The 22,446-nt window shown below is 40.0% G+C and overlaps 2 protein-coding genes across 2 annotated transcripts in view; both read left to right on the top strand.

Annotated features, from left to right (window-relative positions):
* Positions 1-563: 563 nt before the first annotated feature.
* Positions 564-5,140, top strand: LOC117759031 (mucin-2-like). Its single transcript, XM_034581018.1, has 7 exons — positions 564-639; positions 1,090-1,131; positions 1,207-1,465; positions 2,569-2,683; positions 4,021-4,105; positions 4,768-4,874; positions 5,102-5,140. The coding sequence occupies exons 1-7, from the start codon at positions 564-566 to the stop codon at positions 5,138-5,140; spliced, it is 723 nt and encodes a 240-aa protein (XP_034436909.1).
* A 54-nt stretch (positions 5,141-5,194) lies between these two features.
* The window catches only part of LOC117759030 (mucin-5B-like), a 41,334-nt gene continuing 24,082 nt past the window's right edge, over positions 5,195-22,446 (top strand). Inside the window, exons 1-24 of the mRNA XM_034581016.1 lie at positions 5,195-5,404; positions 5,490-5,615; positions 5,734-5,851; positions 6,619-6,757; positions 6,947-7,057; positions 8,121-8,190; positions 8,400-8,537; positions 9,289-9,453; positions 9,624-9,718; positions 9,809-9,935; positions 10,151-10,406; positions 10,997-11,043; positions 11,337-11,440; positions 11,556-11,707; positions 13,501-13,639; positions 13,975-14,085; positions 14,328-14,504; positions 15,080-15,319; positions 15,816-15,972; positions 16,146-16,274; positions 16,869-17,016; positions 18,097-18,140; positions 18,232-18,432; positions 18,637-18,701. Coding sequence (XP_034436907.1) covers positions 5,275-5,404; positions 5,490-5,615; positions 5,734-5,851; positions 6,619-6,757; positions 6,947-7,057; positions 8,121-8,190; positions 8,400-8,537; positions 9,289-9,453; positions 9,624-9,718; positions 9,809-9,935; positions 10,151-10,406; positions 10,997-11,043; positions 11,337-11,440; positions 11,556-11,707; positions 13,501-13,639; positions 13,975-14,085; positions 14,328-14,504; positions 15,080-15,319; positions 15,816-15,972; positions 16,146-16,274; positions 16,869-17,016; positions 18,097-18,140; positions 18,232-18,432; positions 18,637-18,701 — 3,189 coding nt within the window. The 5' untranslated portion in view covers positions 5,195-5,274. The remainder of the gene's footprint in view (positions 5,405-5,489; positions 5,616-5,733; positions 5,852-6,618; positions 6,758-6,946; positions 7,058-8,120; positions 8,191-8,399; positions 8,538-9,288; positions 9,454-9,623; positions 9,719-9,808; positions 9,936-10,150; positions 10,407-10,996; positions 11,044-11,336; positions 11,441-11,555; positions 11,708-13,500; positions 13,640-13,974; positions 14,086-14,327; positions 14,505-15,079; positions 15,320-15,815; positions 15,973-16,145; positions 16,275-16,868; positions 17,017-18,096; positions 18,141-18,231; positions 18,433-18,636; positions 18,702-22,446) is intronic.

Below are 22,446 nucleotides of genomic sequence, written 5' to 3'. Positions count from 1 at the left end.
ATAGTGCATAATGTATATAAAAAATGCCATTCTTTTACTCTTTAATTATTCTATCTCTTTTTATTCTCAAATTCTACAATACCCATGCATGGTAAATGAAGTATACAGTTAGGGGCAAGGGACAAAAAAGACAGGACTCAGGATAGTGGTTGTGGATAAATACTGAAAACTTTTTAAACGTCAGCATTGATTATTCTTAATAACGTGAACAAAGATATGAAGATTAGACAATGAATTGAGAAAAGCTCCATCACCAACATATCATGCCAAACATTTTGTGCAGTTCATCAGAGACCTGAACAATCTGCTTGGTGCGGTGATGGAGTTGATGACATGTTTGATGAAAAAACAAATAGTAACCTTTTGCGCATTTCGATATTTATTTAAGAGGTGAGTCTCTCTCTCTCTCTCTCTCTCTCTCTCTCTCTCTCTCTCCCTCTCTCTCTCTCTCTCTGTCTCTCTTCCCTGAAGGAAGCGGTGTAGCTCCACCTTGACTGACAGGCTATAAATGGATCCATCCTTCAGGTGAGTCCTATCATACTGGGTCAGTCATTGGGATCAACATGGGGACTACAGGACTCCAATGCGCATTAGGGCTCATATACCTAAAGCTGCTGGTCGGCTCCCTCACTCAGACTGGTGAGTGATTGAAATTTAAAAGACGATTGGAGCTAATCATTGAGAAAACAAGCGACTGATTCTATTGATGTATATTTTGTTGAATGGTGAAAAAAGAGAAGTTAGTTATCCCATTTAAACCTGTAGCTGTAATTGAACCTTGTTTGGATAACTTCGACATTTACTTTGTATTTGTCTATTAAATAGTATGAGAAACTTTAGAAATATTTATATAAAATACATTATGGTATTTTCTCATTTATTCCAAATATCAACAATAACTTTTCGATATGGAATATTAATGAATTGAAGATATCAACAATAGAACCAGTTTATTGAATAATATGTAATCTCTGGGTTGATTATAATATTCAGTATAAGTTTTAATGGAGTGTCAGAACAAGCAGATTCAGAATATCAGATAATAACTGTGGTAAAATTCAAAATGAGTATCTCTTCTGTTCCCTACAGTTAACATCATTGATTCTGCAAACAAGATAAGCATGGATTCAGGTAACTGTGCAAATACCCAAAATTGATGTCTTTGTAATTCTTCAAAATGATGTTCTAATGTTAATGTTGTTGTAGCTAATGCATCTCACATCGACCGAGTCTGTTCGACATGGGGACACTATCACTTCAAGACCTTCGATGGACATTTCTTCCAATTGGCCTCCACCTGTAACCATGTCCTGGCCTCGCAGTGTGGGGACAACTTTGAAAATTTCAACATCCAGATGAGGCGCAAGATAGACGGCACATCAGTCACCATCAGCAACATCATCCTGAAGCTGGAGGGCACAGTGGTGGAGCTCTCTAAAAAGGCAGTGATTGTCAATGGCAAGATGTAAGTTCAGTCCAGACAAATGAAATGCATCCATCCGGGACACTCGGTACCCAATATGTTCAGTCATACTTTGTGTTGAATTTCTGCTACAATTCTAGTGTTGCTCAAAAATTCTGGTGAAATTCATCATTCAAATTAAATGCACATGATGTATTAGTGTTTAAGAGGACAATATTTGAAGTGGGATTCTAATGTCTAGTTATTGATTATCACAGTAATCAATCAGAGTCAGTTAAAAGGAAAAAAACTCAGTATTCCATTGGGGAGTAAAACGGAGCAGAATAGCCCGAAGAGGAGTAATAGAGACCAATTTGAAATATCAACAATCAGCATGTCTTGTATAAATTATGTTGTATTGATGTCAATTTTTATATTATAAAAATAAACCATCTTGTTTATAAAGGGCGAAGAAGCACGTCAAGAGAGGACATTTGGAAACCACTAAACTCAATCACTTGAATAATAATCATAGATCACTTCAAAGTAAAATTTTTGCCAAACAATTGTTTTTTATCGTCATTGATCATCAAGAGTTACAACCCACACGTCACTTGGACAAGTATTTTATGCGATTGACAGGATTTCAGTGTCTGCCAGTGGCACAGAAGCAACAGCAGTAGACTGTGGCACTGTCACTACTCAAACTCATTTCAACCTACAGGCGGATTTTCACACTGTGATAAAGTAAAGTGTGCATAGAACTTCTCAGTTACTCTTCATTTGTCATCATTTCAACCTGATTTGATGACTATTTTAGTAGTAACATTGAACTAAATGATCTGAAGTCATTTAATGGGCATTGGCATTAATGACAGTTTATGACCTAGAACTTTTTTAACATTTTACATTTACTGATATCCGCAATCATTAATACTTTGAGACTATTCGCTGCATGCAACAGCAAATAGAAGTAAGAAAGACAAAGTTGTGTAGGTTTCTAACATTTGTTTCTGACCTGAAGGATGGAGACCACTGTAGTGTTCAGTGATCATTGAAAAAATCTTTTAATGATTTGTTCTCACCCACAGTTGAAACGAGAGAGGTTTGCCTCTATGTGTCAGCTGCTGCTCATTGTCACACTAACTCTGTGCGTTTTGCTGCAGAGTGTCTCTGCCGTTCGTCACGTTCGGGGTGACTGTGAAGGGAACCATGTCTAGTATCACTGTCGAAGCCAAGCTGGGAATCATGGCCATCTGGAACTTGGATGACTCCCTGGATGTATGGAGAACACCCTCGCACTTGCACACATGAACTTTTGCGCTCACGTGTATTTTGATAACATTTTAAACACAGAGGTTACACACTGTGACCCTGCTGTAAACAGCTTAGCAGGATCTGAATGTTTTGAACTGCATACGCCTGGGGCATAAGTCAAGACGTATGCATAGAAAAGAACATATTTGGCCTCAAATCAATTTACTTGTTAGAGGAATAAAGCTGATGTTTTCTTTTCATGACCAATCTATCTCTCTAACAAGTGTTATCTGGACTACCACAGTCTGATAAAGCTTATCTTTGCAACAGAAACTCTACTCTTATCCAAAGCTTTTAAAACCATATATAAGAGCCATTCAGCTCATTGAGCCATTGAGAGCCACCGCAGTTGTTCACAGACCAAGTTGATAAAAGTAGACAATTAGATTAGGTGTGCACAGCAGCCTGCACTTTAAAAGAGTCTGAATGTTTGCTTTATGTCAGTAGGTTAGAACCTGTATTTACCACTGTAGTGCTGTTTTATGAATGTAAAGACATATGAGAGCCATGACTGAGTCTTGAAGAATAATGTTTTATATGAAACAGTCTCCAGGGCTCAGAGAAATATTTTACACGTGACAGTTTTGTTTGAGGTAATCAGTCACTCGCCCCTGTGGCAGGGCTCACTAAGGTCTGTTTTAACACAGACAAAGTTGGCTGAAAAAAACAACTACCCCGGTAGCTGAGGTAGCAGTGAAAGGTCTGACAAATATTGATCAAGGCTCACTCAGAGAGTCACTAGGTGAGTTTGTGGAATACACATTGCCCTCGGCAGATCCACAAACAACATGAAAAACTTGAACCTGAAAACCACAATGCAAATAGCTGCTTTAAGTTAACATGTGGCTGAGTGCATTACCTCATGAGGACATCGGCGATTAAAGGATTTTCTGATAAAGAAATGAGAGATTTTTCCGAAAAATATAATTATTTCACGATGGTCATTGCTTAATTGTTCTTGGTATTGTTGGGATTGGAAATTAGTGAAATTTACAGCTGACTCCTTTTATTTGCAGAGTAAATGACGCACTAGCTACAAACTAAATGTGTCTCTCCTCTATGACAGACACCACACACTGCTAACCAAGAAGGTGCTGTGTGATATATACCAGTTTCCCTTCTTTTTCTGGTACATGAGCTGTTTGTTTAATTCCCAAATGGATTACACAGAAAAAATTACACAATTCAAACTTTTCTACATACTATGTTGCGATCCTAAAAGACATCCATGAATCATAAATCTGTAAGTCTAAACTTGTGATCTTGGCAATCACTACTATATGTTTGGGCTCTGTTCACAGATCGAGATTGACGACAAATACAAGAACCAGGTCTGTGGACTCTGTGGAAACTTTGACGGCTCATCCAATGATCTTGAGAAGGAGGGTAAGATTCTTTGCAGGCTTATGGAGGGGAGCTATATTTTCCATTATGTTTGTGTGTGTCTCTCTTGCCATGGCTGGGCTGTCACTTTCCTGTCCTTCTCCTCTGTCTGTCTTACAGCCACAAAATAAAGTGGACATCTGTGTGTAATGTTAAAAACGTTAATGTTAAAACATATGTGACTTGAGGGCTGCGTCATCATCTGAATTGTCACAGCAGTTAGACACAGCATTGTGTTAATTAGTGGAGACCATTGGAGACATATATACTTGAAATTGGTATTTTAATGAGTGAAAAACAAACAGACATATTTTTTACTAATATATATTTCAGGGACTCCATTATAGAGAAAAGTCTGTCGCTTGTTTCAGACCTCTGCCTGAAAATCTCAAATTATGCTTTCAGTGGAGCCTAGCTTCTCTTAACCCCCTTGTAATTCAAACCATAAATATACACTGTAGCTTGACTTCATGTTTCCAACTCTAAGAAGAGACAAACTAATTTCACATTGACACTACTCAGCGGAAAAACAACAACAACTTGCTTTTCATATAGAAAACTGTTCTTCCTGGAATTTAAAAACAAATTGCAATTCTCATAAAAATGGCAACAAATTGAGTGAGATGGATACAATTAGTGACTGACTCTACTGTACTGTACTGTAGGATCTAGTCAGTCTTTGGAAGACTTTGCTGAAACCTTCAAGGTGGATGAACCATCAGAGACGTGTGAGGAGCCTGAGCTGAGTGACGTGCAGAGCTGTGGAGATAAGGTATCATCCTGGATAGATGAGATGAGATAGATGAGAACTTTGACTGGATGGAGCATGCTTTACAAAATATAACATGTTAATATTTAACTTGTCCAGTGAGACAGGTTCTTCATTTCCACAAAATGTTCTTATTTATAATTCAAACTTGTTCCTTCTTGCAAGCAAGATCAGTCATTACACCTCCCATCAGTGCATTACCTGTTGTTCAACTTGTTATGTGTTCTCAGCTATCAGGAGCAGTACAAGAGCAAGTCATCTATATCTAAAGAAGGGTTATAAAGAAGTTTTATTAAAAACATAATCTTTTTTTCCCCAGCGTTTTTGTAGCAAGGTGTTCGTCGGTGCTTCGTTCCTCGACTGCAAGGACCGTCTGGATGTGGAATCTTTCAATAAAATCTGTATGGCCGACTTCTGCAACTCAAATGCAAATGACAGCTACTCCCTCCTCTGCAAAACCGTCTCAGAGTACTCCAGAGAGTGTATCCACGCTGGTGGCAAGCCCCAGCAATGGAGGAATGAACGTTTTTGCTGTAAGGGTGCTTATTTCTAATCTGCTAATTTGCTAACAGCTTGATTGTCTCTGGTACAGCAAGATTTACGTGTTTGTCTCTACAGACAAGGAATGTCCATATAACATGACATTCTTGGAGTGTAGCAGTGCATGTCCCGACACCTGCTCCACCCCTCAGGCCAGCCAGACATGTGACAGCCACTGCCATGATGGCTGCAGCTGCCCTGCCGGTATCCACACACATTTCATACATACATGATAATACCATATGTAAGAAAATGCAATCTAACATGTCACACACAAAATAAGCCTGACAATGAAGATTGTCATGTCCCTCCTCCCCCTCAGGAAAAGTGTTTGATGACATCAGTAACACTGGCTGTATTGTACAGTCTCAGTGTGCATGTCTGCACAACAACAAAGTGTACCAGTCAGGAGAGTCGTACAATCACAGCTGCAGATCCTGGTGAGAGGAGAACTACATTTAACTTCATTGAGTCAATTCAATTTTCAATTCAATTTTCATTGAATCGCTTTCACTTCAAAATGCTGATCCCTCAATTGACCAAAGATTGATATGAACAAAATGTTGACAATGAGTACAATTAGGGTCTTTTCCTTTATTTCCTTTAATATAGATAAGCAAGAACCAAACATTTATTAAAAGTAGGCCGCACCATAAAACCTGCTGGACGTTCAATGGTCCTTCATTCGTAAGACAACATTTAAGTGATGTACAACATGAATTTGGTCAAATGTGAGAGGCGGAACCTTATTTGGACACTGAACGTGTGAAGAAGAGGAATTAATTTCGGAATGTTTTGAAATATATGACTTACAACTAAAGTAAATAATAGCACTCTGCCGATATCTAGAGTTTGTTCAAAGCATTAATGTCACACCTTTGTCGACTTACACCAACTGTTACTTTAATATAAAGTAAGGCCCTACATTTCCTCCCTATTCACCGTTGATGTGGATAAATGTTAATTTTAGGTTTCGGTCATTGTTAATTTGTTTGTTTTGTTTCTCTAACCGTTCCATAATTAGTTTTGGCTGTAATGAAGCCGGCTTAACTCTGATTACTGAAAAAAAGTGGAGCATTGTAAAATAGTTCTCCATATATTTAAAAAACTGTTGCTTAATCATGTTGAGATTACTTTAGGGAATTTAATTGTCATGACATGATAACACTGCTGAAATAATACTGTGTGTGTGTGTGTGTACTGACAGTGAGTGTCAGGGTGGTAAGTGGAAATGCAGTGAAGAGAACTGCCCAGGAACCTGCTCTGTGGAGGGAGGAGCTCACATCAACACCTTTGATGGAAAAGTCTACACCTTCCATGGGGACTGCTCCTACATTCTGGCTAAGGTAGACACTGTCATCAGGAACACTGCTTCTCTACTGCCACATACACAACAGGGTTACACCTTATACACACAACCCTCTCTACATGGCATGCACCATGCTATACAGTAACAACAGAGAAATCTCAGTGTGTCCTGAACCAGATTGGTGTTTGTTGTTGGTGATGAGCTTTGTTTCTTATGTGTGTTGCAGCACGCTGATGGCTCCCTATTCACTTTGCTGGTGGACCTGCTCAAGTGTGGTAAATCTGAAAAACATACCTGCCTCAAGGCTGTGACACTGTCCTTATACAACAATTCTGTGGTAAGCTCCAGGCACAAGAACACGTGCACATACACACAGTCGTGTCTCCATGACTCCTGAAGACAATACATTGACTTACATTGATTTCCTGGAGACTTTCTCCAACCATAACCATAGTTACCCTCAACTTTATCGTAAGCTTGACCTAAACTTAACCTTAAAACCTTAAAAATGTCTTCAATGATTTTTATAATGTGGCTTGCTTCTCCAGAAAGAGGAAAAGACAAGTCCCCATAATGTGACTGTGTAAACAGATTTAGGTCCCCACAACATAAGTAATACCTGGAACACACAAGCACACACACACACACACACACACACTGCCCACTTACCCACTTACCCACTTACCCTAAACCCTAAACTTAACTATCACAAGTAAATGTATAACCCCAAGTCTTACTTAACCCTAACCTAGAGTTCAGTCAGACAACTCATGTTTACTTTTTTTTTGCAACAGTAGAACAGGTTAGTGTTTGGCGTCTATGCTCCAACTTAATCACTCCCCCAGATATGATTACACAGATATGATGGGAGTGATGAGCAAATACTTGTAACCCCCCTCATTGGAGCCTACAGGTGGATGTAGCAATACTGCAGCAGCAGTGCAAGCTAAGGGGGTGTAGAGAAAATTCTCTCTGCTTAAATAGACCACCTAATAAGGTGGGTGTGTATTATAGATGGTTGTGGAGAGTGGGGTATGTCACGTGGTGTGTGTCACATGATTGGAGCAGCGCAGCTCGAGTTGGCTGCCTGAACTAGCTCACAGGCGTCGCTCCACTGTGTACACACCCTTCCACACACGCTAGTAATTATGCAGTCAGGAAACACACTGGTGAACAGATCCAGGTCGAATGCAGGTACTTCAATATTATCTATACACAGTCTGAAAAGAGAGTGGGATCACAGTTTTGCAAGTGATGGCTTAACTGATATATCTCAGTTGTCCAATCCTCACCTACAAGGTACACCAAGCAAGTTTAACTTAGCAAAGCTTTAAACAGACACCATCATTACCGTTGGACTAATGTTTGATGTAAACTCAAATGTGTCTTTCCACAAACAGGTTGTTAAAATTCAGGAGTCCGGGCAGGTCTTTGTAAACAACATCCCTTCTCAGCTTCCACTTTTCACACGTGAGTTACTTTAAATCATACCAGAGTTGTTGTTTTTTAAGAGTCATTTGTGGGGGCTCTATTCTACTTTCTTGAGTGCGGAAAAAAGATTATACCACGCTTTAAGAGTCTATGAATTAAGGAGACACAGTAATTATATTCAAATATCTTTGAATGTCTGGACAAGTTGCTGTAAAACTGAGATTTTCAATGTCTCTCGACTACTGCAGCGGATCTGGGTGTCTTCAAGCCATCATCCTTCTACATGGTTATAAGCACTAAATTGGGCTTACAAATAATGGTCCAGCTGGTGCCTCTGATGCAGGTCTTCATTACAGCTAATCCTTCGCTCAAAGGAACAACCTCTGGTAGGACTTCATTTTATTATAAAAAGCTTCCTCCACATTTTTCTTTAAGGTTTAATGGGTACTTATAATGCCTCTCTTCGTTTTTGTCATACATATATATATATATATATATATATATATATATATATATATATATATATATATATTATGTTACAATGTCAGATGTCCACATTACATTTTCATACAATGAGGAAAACAATAGTAATGTGTGTAATAAATCCTCAGCCATCACATTTGGTCATACACTCAATGCAAAGGTTGTTCTCCCATAACAGTCTACTGAAGTATTAAGAAAGGTGTTTAATGCACTGAGGGCACAGATGACATCTGATCACTCACATCACTTTCTGGGGTGGCCACATTCTTCTTTCTGATTAAACACTAATGTGTTGTTAGCCACACTGAAGGCCCACTTACTCAGCTGATGTCTCTGACCTGCTACGGTTTTATAATCAACCAAATGTATTTTTACACTTGGCCACCAACACACTTTCTAAATTAACATGTATTGATTTTCTTTTTCTTTCTAAATGAGTGAATCTTATTTTGGCGAGCTGCATGCAGCACCTTAATGTATCCAGAATAAGTATAACCCCCTTAATCTGCTTTTTTACCAGTATTTACAAATGTCAATCAACCACTTAAATTTAGAAACTAACAGTGGAAAAGTGGATATGTTTGTTATACTTCACCCATATTTTCATATGGGTAAATGTTTGTGTTTGTGTAAATCTATGATTTTATCCATTAGGATTGTGTGGGAACTTCAATGACAAGGTGACTGATGACTTCAAGGTGATGAGCGGGCTGGTGGAGGGCACCGCTGCAGCCTTTGCCAACACGTGGAAAACCAGAGCCAGCTGCAAAGACATGAAAACAACTTTTGGACACCCCTGTAGCAATGGCATCAACAAGGGTATAGCTCTCTTTACATGCTTTGTCATGGCACATCATATATTGGTTATCACATCATATTTTATTAAGCCATGCCATGCCATACAATGCTATATTTTAGAGTTACTCATGTCATTTTCAGGAATATGATGTTATTTAACAACTTCATTTCTGGATGTTTCTGTGTCTCAGAGAGTTATGCCCGGTACAGTTGCTCCAAACTGACGGATCCTATGGGAGTGTTTGCTCCTTGCCACTCTGTCATTAGCCCCACCCCGTACAAAGATGTAAGTCTGCACACACAAAGCTGGAATGACAAATAGACTAAACAACCGTACCCTTGTTCATGTGTCTGTGCCCACAATGTCTCCTCACAGAACTGCATGTATGACAGCTGTAACTGTGACCAAAGTGAGGTCTGCATGTGTGCTGCAATCTCCTCATACGTCTATGCCTGTTCAGCGGCAGGAATCCACCTGACTGGCTGGAGGTCGACCATCTGTGGTGAGCGAAACCACGAGGGCTCCTTTGTTTTACTGTGGCAATTACTTTTGTAATAATCTTTTGTGATGATCATTTAATGTAGGGTCCATCTGAGACCTGGAGGACTCACCTGCACTTTATACTCTATGGGCCTGTGCTTTTGCCTATTTGCAACAATGAATTTGAACTACATGAAAAATATAATTAATCTCTGAACTCTTTTTCTCTCCTACCAGGCAAATTCAGTGAATCTTGTCCAGCAGGAACAGTGTATGCCTATAATATGACCAGCTGCATGCGTATGTGCCGCTCCCTGAGCCAGACTGATTACTCCTGCCAGGTCAGCGTCCCCACAGTGGACGGCTGTGGCTGTAATGAGGGAACCTACTTGAATGAGGAGAGGAAGTGTGTGACCAGGTCACACTGTCCCTGTTATGATAAAGATTCCATTATTCCTGCTAAACAGACTATCACCATAGAGGAACACACATGGTAAGTACAGAGGGCAGTGGTGCCAACAGTTGAGCTTTAAGCAGTCACTAACAACAGTGTGTTTTATAGGTAACAATTACCAGAGGCAGCTGGTCAATAGGGGGCGTTAGGGCGCTGCCCCACCATTCTTATCATGAGGAAGAATCACATACAGCCAAATTTTATAACGGCTAAGACTGAAAATAATATATGTGTGTATATGAAATGAACGATATATTTAGTGTGTAACATGTATAATGTGAAATAAAAAAATAAAAAAGGTTGTACATTGTCTAAATTAAGGGATGGGTGACGTATTGCAGTTCGCTCCTCTTCAATACAAGAGATAGGAGCCTTTGGGGCGCAGGAGAAATGCGCCCAGAGGGAAATAAAAAGAACTCTGAAAGTTTGTGCTGGGATGTGCTCAGTTTTACACTATTTGTCACGATGCGCTGTGGAATACAATAAGTCGCCCATGTAGGGTAAAAAATATGTAATTTCACATTCGAACAGCAATACAAAATGTATTATATAGTGGACTATATAGTGATTAGTGAGTGATTTCAGAAACTAACTCTGTTTTCCACGTCCTCTCATACCTGTACTAACAGCTCCTGCAGACAAGGAATTCTCAGCTGCCCAGGAGGAGCACCTCTATGTAGGTTTGCATATGTGGACCCTTCAATCCCTGTAATTCAGATCACAGATATTAGCATTTATTGAATTCAGCGATTGACTCCTACAATCTATTTGTGAATGAAATAATGACCGATAGCTAAAAAGGCATTCTTTTCAAGATCATGAAATCTCCATGCAATAATGAAGCTATTTATGCTGAATTAGAGGAAATTGTTGAAGGAATTACACACAAGACAACTGGAAATTTTGACATGATCATAAGTCTGTTATAATGCAAATAAAGCTCATCTGAATTTGTTATTTACTACACAGCCATATGTACTTCCCCCATGGTATATTTCAACTGCTCCGAGGCTCAACCCGGGACTCCTGGTATTGAGTGTCAAAAGAGCTGCAGCACTCTGGACATGGCTTGTGTAAGTACAGCTCAACACATATACACACTCACACATGTCAAACATTTAGACACACATGGACATATGCAGATCCTGTTTGCTGACTCCCTCTTTTTGCTCTCTCATCTAAATATAGATCAGTACAGGCTGTCTGTCAGGCTGCATGTGCCCTGATGGCCAGGTGTCAGATGGATTAGGTGGCTGTATCAAGGAATCCAAATGTCCATGTGTGCACAACGGAAAGATCTACCAGCCTCAAGACACACTGACGGTCGACTGCAACACCTGGTCTGTACAGTGCTTTACATACATACCATAATACTATGTACCTGTATGGGAATACACACATTAAATATCTCTCTCCCAGAGCTTATGAACTACAGGGATTTGAGATTCAGAAGAAATGACACCAGTCAAGATATAAAATACATTACATATATTATTCATATAGAAAATATGTGTCTGTAAAAAACAACAGACATAATATTGCAAAAGAAAAGTGTGTAATCTAACACATACATAGATCTCCTGTATTATGTAAGACTCATGAGTCATGTTAGGTTTTTCGTAATAAAACCATGACTTTTCTCCTTGGTTCAAACTTTCATTATTACTTAGTATAATAATAAAGCCTATAATATAACTAAATATATACTTCTTATACAGAACTTGGTATTTTACTTAACAATACACATTCAAAAAATTGGAGGCTTTGTGACAAAATTTCAATTACTGTAATTATTTTTCCCAGTGTATCTAAGATAGTAAAAAAAATTGATTAAAAAAGAAATTCATCACACCCTCTCTTAACATTGATGTCACTTATATTTAACATTTAGCTTCTTAATTTGGATTGATAAAATAACACACCTGTATAATATTGATGGTGTAATTGTTTACTAAATAATTACTGATAATTTACTGTAGATGTATTACTGTATCTTCTTCCCATCCTTTTTATCTTGGATATTTTCAGTTTTTACCCAGTTCTAAAACGTTATGTATTCCTTTAATTACATTAGTTCATGGTTTGTACGTGGAGACAAGTAACCCATGTGAGTCTGGTTGTCCATATTTAAACTGTACACCCTAAAAGAAGTTAATATTTTGAATTTATTAACCACAAAATAGTATTTGAATTCTTTCAGACCATTTTTTGTCTTGAAACCAAATTGATTTATCAGATCATTGTTCTTCTCTGGGGACCATGTGATGCATCAATTTTGTGAGGTAAAGAATGGTACAACATAGAGTGACAGGTTCCCTCTGGTGTGTTGTGATGGTGAGCTGATAACCTAGTTCTGGTTTGGTGCCATGCAGACCTCATCTTAGTGAAATGTGTTGTTGTCCAGCATTAGTTGTCCTGTGAGGGAGATCTACTTAGAAAGGCAGCCCTATCTTTTTTTAACTGACTCCCCCTACAACCAGTTAGGAAGAACCTTGCTCAAAGGTATGTGACAAAATAAGGACACCACACATAGTCTTTAAATAACAAAAAAAAGTTTTAATGAACTAAATAGCATTAATGCAGTAAGTGTGTGCGTGTGTCAGTCTGTCAGTGAAAGAGTGACAGAAACTTGCAGGTCTTCTTCATGGCCTTCTGAGGCCAGCATGGTCAGTTGTGTTGAGCCCTAAAACAAAGAACACACAATTTAAACAAAGGGCCAAGTTAGGGTTACTGTACCTCTGAGGCCGAAAACTGTGCTCAAACAGACAATGGAAAATAGTTCTGTAAATACTGTAAAATTATTTAGATTTTTAAATAAATAGTCAATAGGTCTAAACATATTTTCCACAATCTAATGTTCACATATATCAAAATAGTTGCTTGATTTGGTGCGATCGAGAGGTGGTGAGAGTGCATTTGTTGTCATTGTACTCAAATCTGCACCAAGATTGTTGTATTCTTAACTCAAGAAAAATGAACTATGGTAATGACAGATACTTGCTGATGATTCCTTGTAAAATAAGTTCTCCTAAAACATGCCCTACATTGCTGTAAAAAAATGCAGTTTCTGTAATTTTCCTCTGCAGGTTTACATGACTGAACGTTTGTCTCTGTTGTTTGTTTGTCTCCACAGCTATTGCACTGAAAGGAAGTTCAAATGTACCGAAAAATTGTGTGATTCTGTATGTGGGATCTATGGAGATGGCCACTACGTCACATTTGATGATAAGAGGTTTGACTTCAGTGGACAGTGTGGATACACACTCCTCCAGGTAAAGTGGCAGACGGGTAGATAAGCAGAAGTTAAAGTTGAAATCCTTTAGATGTTAGCTCTGTTGAATTTAGCATCAAACCTAATCACGGTAGCAGCAAAATATAATTTAATACAGCAGCAACATTTTCATGGGCAACTACTTTCTCTCAGACATACAACATATGAGCTGCTCAGTCCTTTTCGTCAGTACCTGCAATACTTTAAATGGATGTGCCACTACCAATAACAGCTACTATTTAGACAGATATGTAGAGAATCTAAATACACTGAGTAGCTTTTGTAACTTAAACAATGGTTTCCAGTAATTGTATTACACATCTGTGCTTTACTCAGGACTTCTGTGGTACTGGTCAGAGCAACGGAAGCTTCAGAATCATCACTGAGAATGTTCCATGTGGATCCACAGGAACTACCTGTTCCAAGACCATCAAGATCTTCCTGGGGGTAAACAACCTTAACACACGTGTGCATGTGCATGTTCTGCCTCAAACACTAGATCACAACCTTAACCACTAGGGTTAAGCTAGGACTATGGATGAAATTCTAGCAGGCAGTTTCTTCCCAGGTTTCAGGAACATGGGTCAGAGTTACAGGGAAACATTTTTTTTAATTATCTATTAAGATATGATTACATCTTGAACGTCAACTTACTGTTGCAGTAATAACTGCATGTTTGATACCCACAGGATAATGAATTCCAACTTAAAGATGAGAACTTCCAGGTGATAAAGGGCAGCAGCAAAGTGTTCCCTGCTCAGATACACAAGATGGGTATTTACCTAGTGGTAACGATCAAGGCAGGACTCGTGCTCATGTGGGACCAGAAGACCAGTCTTTTCATTAAACTCAGCCCAGATTTCAAGGTAAGTCAACAAGTCTATGTTACAACTAGCTTTTGCAAAAGTTAAAGTTACTTAAACAAATTCTATTCAGTCTGGCTTATTGTCAGGATACATGAAAATCTTCATGGACCTATCGGGTCATGTGATTTAAAAAAGCAACTTTTGTAATATTTTTGACAGTGCATTTTAAGAGGACAGTATGGTAAGTAATGCAGAAATATCTTCAGAGCAGGATATTTGTTTGAAACAAAAGAGCTAAAAGGAAAATGAAATTTGGACTTGACAAACTGCTCAGAAAAACATATTTAAAGTTGTACGTTTTTAATATGTACCTAGCCTCAAGAGAAAATTGACCACTTCAACTTTGAATGAGCTTAAATCATTTTTTTATTAAGAATTGGGCTTAAATTCTCTGTGTACATTTTATAACGTTTTTACACAGATGATCCATGGGGTTGAAGAATATTATGCACAAGAGTTCCAGCCCTTTATAAAGTGGACAGTAATGGCACCAAATGAAAATGTCACACACAGTGACAACAAACAGATCACATTCTATCATATAGCAGTAAATGTCATTGGTTCCTCCCTCCCAGGGTCAAGTCTGCGGTTTGTGTGGAAACTATGATGGCAACAGCAGGAATGACTTCACCACAAGCTCTCAGGGGACCGTGGCCGATGTTCTCGAATTTGGTAACAGTTGGAGGGTTTCCTCCAGCTGCCCCAGCGCCCAACTAATCAGTGATCCCTGTTCCTCAAACGGCTACCGGGCAACCTGGTCCCAGAAAAAATGTAGCATCATCACCAGTGTCACCTTCCAGAACTGTCATTCACAGGTAACCAGGGTGATAACAAACATACTTTATAGTATAGATTTGCACATACACAAAACTATTATAATGTATGGGACAGTTTGAGTGGTCATCAAGACTAGAAAGAGTTAAATAAAAAACAGAACCTTTACCATTTTACAAATTGTATTGTTCCTTTGCAATATTGGGTCTAAATACTCTTTGCTTATTGTGTTGGTCAGGCAGGTGGTCTGCCAATCTAGCTGCAATATAAAAAATAAAAAAATTGGTCCATAGCACGGTATCTTAGAAACTATATGCTTGACTGTCAAGTATTTGGACTGGACATTTACTGTCCCTAGTAGATGATTCCATATGATTTTGGTGATTTCTGACATTCTACACCACCATCACCCCAGTATTTCTACTGGTAAGATACTGGTGACACTGCTGCTAATAATAATGTTAGCATATTTTAACATTTAACGTTTTTGTTACCCTGCACTTTTTTTGCTTAACATTAAAGTATTGTGTATTCAAGGTTGACCCTGGACCATACTTTGATTCTTGTGTGAGAGACTCTTGTGCTTGTGACACCGGTGGGGACTGTGAATGTCTCTGCACTGCTGTGGCTGCCTATGCCAAAGCTTGTAATGAAGCTGGAGCGTGTGTTAAATGGAGAACTCCAAAAATGTGCCGTAAGTTTGGTCACCATTACACCAGAACATTTTGAACTACAGGATTTAAGGATTTAGGGGCACTCTTGGGTGCTAAAAAGAAACCTTAAATTGTGTGTTTATCCAAAAAATAAATAAATATATTTGTCATATTAAGTGTCACAAGCTAAGCTAATGCTCATTTTGTCTTACAGCTATTTTCTGTGACTACTATAATGCTCCTGATGGTTGTGAGTGGCACTACAGGCCTTGTGGAGCTGCCTGCATGAAGACATGCCGAAATCCATCAGGAAACTGTTCGAACCTCATCACTGCCCTGGAAGGTGCATTAGACAGATCTCTTGGCATAAATCTTGACTTGACACTTCTTGATTAGATTTGTTTGACTCTTTGATTGGGCAACTGTGGCTCAAGAGGACAGGCAAGTTTCATACTCAGAGGGTTGGTGGTGTGATCCCCAGCTCCTACTGTAATTACAGTATATCCTAAGGGTAAGGTGTCCTTAGTCAAGAGACTGGGCCTACAGCTGTTCCCAACGGGTAAAGGGAGCACTTTAGATGGCGCCTCCAATTAGGTTTGAATAGATTTATATGTTACACAATGGAAAGCGTTTAGAGTGATCACGTTTGCCAAATTGATCACTATAAGCAGGTGACTACTAAAACCGAATGGCATAGCTTCTGTATGAAGTATCACATTGGGTACTGCTGTATTTGTGCATGCGCACACACACACAAACACTCACTTCTCTCTCTCTCTCTCTCTCTCTCTCTCTCTCTCTCTCTCTCTCTCTCTCTCTCGCTGACTCGCCAACATACACACACCGACATCATCTCAGCTGTCCCAAGCTTTTTGATCCATATAAATGGTTGATCACTGTATCCGTCATCCCTATATCTACTGTAATTGCTTTGCAGGCTGCTATCCACATTGTCCTCCAAACCAGCCATACTTTGATGAAGACACCATGAAGTGTGTTAAATGGAACCAGTGTGGTTGCTATGATGATAGAGGTACCCATTACAGCGTTGGAGATGAGGCTCCATCAAACAACTGTTACACTTGGTACGTCTCATACACTTGGAATGATTAATCTCAGTTGATGACGCTTCTACGCAAAAATGAAAAACTAAAAGAAAACGAATATCTCCCGGTGAAAAACATCATACAGTTTTGCCACAAATCTCTGTGTGAAAGGGAGACTCTGGGTAAACTCCATAGCTAATTGTTGAGATTTTACCTGGAGATCATGCCTGAGTAAGGCAATGATGGGTGTGCAAGAGGCCACTATCTCACTTCAAATCATTCAGGTCAGATTTTACTGATGGAAAGAACACATAGAAAAAACAACCTGGAATGGCTATCAAGGATAAAATAAATATACTTTCTACCTTCTTTCATTACACAGTTTAACAAAAATGTTGGAGGATATGAATAGAAAATTACCAAGAATTGTCCAAGTGGACAAATATGACAGATGCATTGCAGACCTGTTGTAAAGAAATTTCGTGGAACATGACTGAATTTTAATGGTGACTTTATGATCACTGTTTAAATTCCTGTCCCTGGTACAATATTGATTGTAGAAATAGTTTCTGAGTGGCCCGCAGATTCATACAATTTTGCAATTGTGGACAACAAGTGCATTTTCCAGTTGCCTAAAGGTCATTATATCATGCTGTGAAAAGTTGTCTTTATCAGCCATGGTATAATAACTTGAATTGTGTGTCTCCACTGAGTTCGCTTTTGATAGAGAGAAATAATAATCAATTTTTGATGAACGTGAGAAAGCTGAAGAGCTGTTAACTATAACAATACAGTACACATGTAACCTGCGACTTTAAGTAGTATTTACAATTGTTTTCATATTGTTTTGTTCTGTCACAATTTTTCGTATTTTATAATCTGGATAACTTTCCTCCAAAATGACACATAAAGCCATTACACCAACAAATAGGAGTGGCTTGAGCAGTATTTAGAGGGTCAATTGAACATCAACCAATTTATGATAAAAATTTACATTTTGAGATATGCAGGTCTTGTTAATGAAATGGTATGATTTATAATTTGGACCCAAAAGTTTGCAGTTTATGCATGATATGTCAAAAAGCAATGAAATGGCATCTGTTTCCCTCTGTTCCAAAGCTCCTGTAAGGTTTCCGGAATGTCATGCAGCTACAACATGAGCTGTAAGTACACATTTTTTGACACATACACACATGCACATACACAGAGACACATTGATATTTGCCTTAATAAGATGATACTCTTGTTTTGCAGCCTGTAAATGCTTCGTAAACGGAAAATACTACGGATATGGGGAAACCATCTACAGCATGACGGATGGGCTAGGAAACTGCATTACAGCTATGTGTGGGGCCAACGGGACTGTAAATAGGAAAGTCAACCCTTGCTTAACGACCACCACACCTGGCCCTACATCAACGCCCTTTACGTTCAACACAGGTGGAACAACGACAGGTATTACTATCTACGCAGCTTAGCGAATACATTTAACTGCTATTTAATTATTTTGTTTTAGTATGTACAAGAAAAATAAACATATAAAGAAAAAAGTATATATAGTATTTAACATTCTTTAATAGTCATACAATAGGTGTGCATATAAATATACATTGTAAAAAAAAATAACTTCCACTTAAAAAATGTCTTATTCTATCACAGTTGGACCAACAATATCAACAACAGAAAAAGTTGAGACAACATCAACTAAATCCACCACCGGTCCAGTGACAACTGCTACCACAAGTGTTGTTGAGACTACAACCGCAGTGTCTGTTGTCACAACACCAGGCCCAGCAACAACACCAGGCCCAGAAACAACAGTTGTAACATCAACACCAACTGTAAGTAGCACTACAACCAAAGCAGCTACAACAACAACGGAAGGAACTACAATCACACCTGCAGAAACAACTACTTCAAAGGAAACAACACAAGGAACAGCTGAGACAACAGAAGCACCTAAATCCACCACCGGTCCAGTGACAACTGCTACCACAAGTGTTGTTGAGACTACAACCGCAGTGCCTGTTGTCACAACACCAGGCCCAGCAACAACACCAGGCCCAGAAACAACAGTTGTAACATCAACACCAACTGTAAGTACCACTACCACTAAAGCAGCTACAACAACAACGGAAGGAACTACAATCACACCTGAAGAAACAACTACTTCAAAGGAAACAACACAAGGAACAGCTGAGACAACAGAAGCACCTAAATCCACCACCAGTCCAGTGACAACTGCTACCACAAGTGTTGTTGAGACTACAACCGCAGTGCCTGTTGTCACAACACCAGGCCCAGCAACAACACCAGGCCCAGAAACAACAGTTGTAACATCAACACCAACTGTAAGTACCACTACCACTAAAGCAGCTACAACAACAATGGAAGGAACTACAATCACACCTGCAGAAACAACTACTTCAAAGGAAACAACACCAGGAACAGCTGAGACAACAGAAGCACCTAAATCCACCACCGGTCCAGTGACAACTGCTACCACAACTGTTGTTGAGACTACAACCGCAGTGCCTGTTGTCACAACACCAGGCCCAGCAACAACAGTTGTAACATCAACACCAACTGTAAGTACCACTACCACTAAAGCAGCTACAACAACAACGGAAGGAACTACAATCACGCCTGCAGAAACAACTACTTCAAAGGAAACAACACAAGGAACAGCTGAGACAACAGAAGCACCTAAATCCACCACCGGTCCAGTGACAACTGCTACCACAAGTGTTGTTGAGACTACAACTGCAGTGCCTGTTGTCACAACACCAGGCCCAGAAACAACAGTTGTAACATCAACACCAACTGTAAGTACCACTACCACTAAAGCAGCTACAACAACAACGGAAGGAACTACAATCACACCTGCAGAAACAACTACTTCAAAGGAAACAACACAAGGAACAGCTGAGACAACAGAAGCACCTAAATCCACCACCGGTCCAGTGACAACTGCTACCACAAGTGTTGTTGAGACTACAACCGCAGTGCCTGTTGTCACAACACCAGGCCCAGCAACAACACCAGGCCCAGAAACAACAGTTGTAACATCAACACCAACTGTAAGTACCACTACCACTAAAGCAGCTACAACAACAACGGAAGGAACTACAATCACACCTGGAGAAACAACTACTTCAAAGGAAACAACAACAGGAACAGCTGAGACAACAGAAGCACCTAAATCCACCACCGGTCCAGTGACAACTGCTACCACAAGTGTTGTTGAGACTACAACCGCAGTGCCTGTTGTCACAACACCAGGCCCAGCAACAACACCAGGCCCAGAAACAACAGTTGTAACATCAACACCAACTGTAAGTACCACTACCACTAAAGCAGCTACAACAACAACGGAAGGAACTACAATCACACCTGCAGAAACAACTACTTCAAAGGAAACAACACAAGGAACAGCTGAGACAACAGAAGCACCTAAATCCACCACCGGTCCAGTGACAACTGCTACCACAACTGTTGTTGAGACTACAACCGCAGTGCCTGTTGTCACAACACCAGGCCCAGCAACAACACCAGGCCCAGAAACAACAGTTGTAACATCAACACCAACTGTAAGTACCACTACCTCTAAAGCAGCTACAACAACAACGGAAGGAACTACAATCACACCTGCAGAAACAACTACTTCAAAGGAAACAACACAAGGAACAGCTGAGACAACAGAAGCACCTAAATCCACCACCGGTCCAGTGACAACTGCTACCACAAGTGTTGTTGAGACTACAACCGCAGTGCCTGTTGTCACAACACCAGGCCCAGCAACAACACCAGGCCCAGAAACAACAGTTGTAACATCAACAACAACTGTAAGTACCACTACCACTAAAGCAGCTACAACAACAACGGAAGGAACAACAATCACACCTGCAGAAACAACTACTTCAAAAGAAACAACACAAGGAACAGCTGAGACAACAGAAGCACCTAAATCCACCACCGGTCCAGTGACAACTGCTACCACAAGTGTTGTTGAGACTACAACCGCAGTGCCTGTTGTCACAACACCAGGCCCAGCAACAACACCAGGCCCAGAAACAACAGTTGTAACATCAACACCAACTGTAAGTACCACTACCTCTAAAGCAGCTACAACAACAACGGAAGGAACTACAATCACACCTGCAGAAACAACTACTTCAAAGGAAACAACACAAGGAACAGCTGAGACAACAGAAGCACCTAAATCCACCACCGGTCCAGTGACAACTGCTACCACAAGTGTTGTTGAGACTACAACCGCAGTGCCTGTTGTCACAACACCAGGCCCAGCAACAACAGTTGTAACATCAACACCAACTGTAAGTACCACTACCACTAAAGCAGCTACAACAACAACGGAAGGAACTACAATCACACCTGCAGAAACAACTACTTCAAAGGAAACAACACAAGGAACAGCTGAGACAACAGAAGCACCTAAATCCACCACCGGTCCAGTGACAACTGCTACCACAAGTGTTGTTGAGACTACAACCGCAGTGCCTGTTGTCACAACACCAGGCCCAGAAACAACAGTTGTAACATCAACACCAACTGTAAGTACCACTACCACTAAAGCAGCTACAACAACAACAACGGAAGTAACTACAATCACACCTGCAGAAACAACTACTTCAAAGGAAACAACACAAGGAACAGCTGAGACAACAAAAGCACCTAAATCCACCACCGGTCCAGTGACAACTGCTACCACAAGTGTTGTTGAGACTACAACCGCAGTGCCTGTTGTCACAACACCAGGCCCAGAAACAACAGTTGTAACATCAACAACAACTGTAAGTACCACTACCACTAAAGCAGCTACAACAACAACGGAAGGAACAACAATCACACCTGCAGAAACAACTACTTCAAAAGAAACAACACAAGGAACAGCTGAGACAACAGAAGCACCTAAATCCACCACCGGTCCAGTGACAACTGCTACCACAAGTGTTGTTGAGACTACAACCGCAGTGCCTGTTGTCACAACACCAGGCCCAGCAACAACACCAGGCCCAGAAACAACAGTTGTAACATCAACACCAACTGTAAGTACCACTACCTCTAAAGCAGCTACAACAACAACGGAAGGAACTACAATCACACCTGCAGAAACAACTACTTCAAAGGAAACAACACAAGGAACAGCTGAGACAACAGAAGCACCTAAATCCACCACCGGTCCAGTGACAACTGCTACCACAAGTGTTGTTGAGACTACAACCGCAGTGCCTGTTGTCACAACACCAGGCCCAGCAACAACAGTTGTAACATCAACACCAACTGTAAGTACCACTACCACTAAAGCAGCTACAACAACAACGGAAGGAACTACAATCACACCTGCAGAAACAACTACTTCAAAGGAAACAACACAAGGAACAGCTGAGACAACAGAAGCACCTAAATCCACCACCGGTCCAGTGACAACTGCTACCACAAGTGTTG

The sequence above is a fragment of the Hippoglossus hippoglossus genome, unplaced genomic scaffold (assembly GCF_009819705.1).
Source record: "Hippoglossus hippoglossus isolate fHipHip1 unplaced genomic scaffold, fHipHip1.pri scaffold_71_arrow_ctg1, whole genome shotgun sequence".
In the NCBI taxonomy this organism is placed as follows: domain Eukaryota; kingdom Metazoa; phylum Chordata; class Actinopteri; order Pleuronectiformes; family Pleuronectidae; genus Hippoglossus; species Hippoglossus hippoglossus.
The sequence above is the reverse complement of the archived record's forward strand: the minus strand, read 5'-3'. Positions and strand labels throughout refer to the sequence as shown.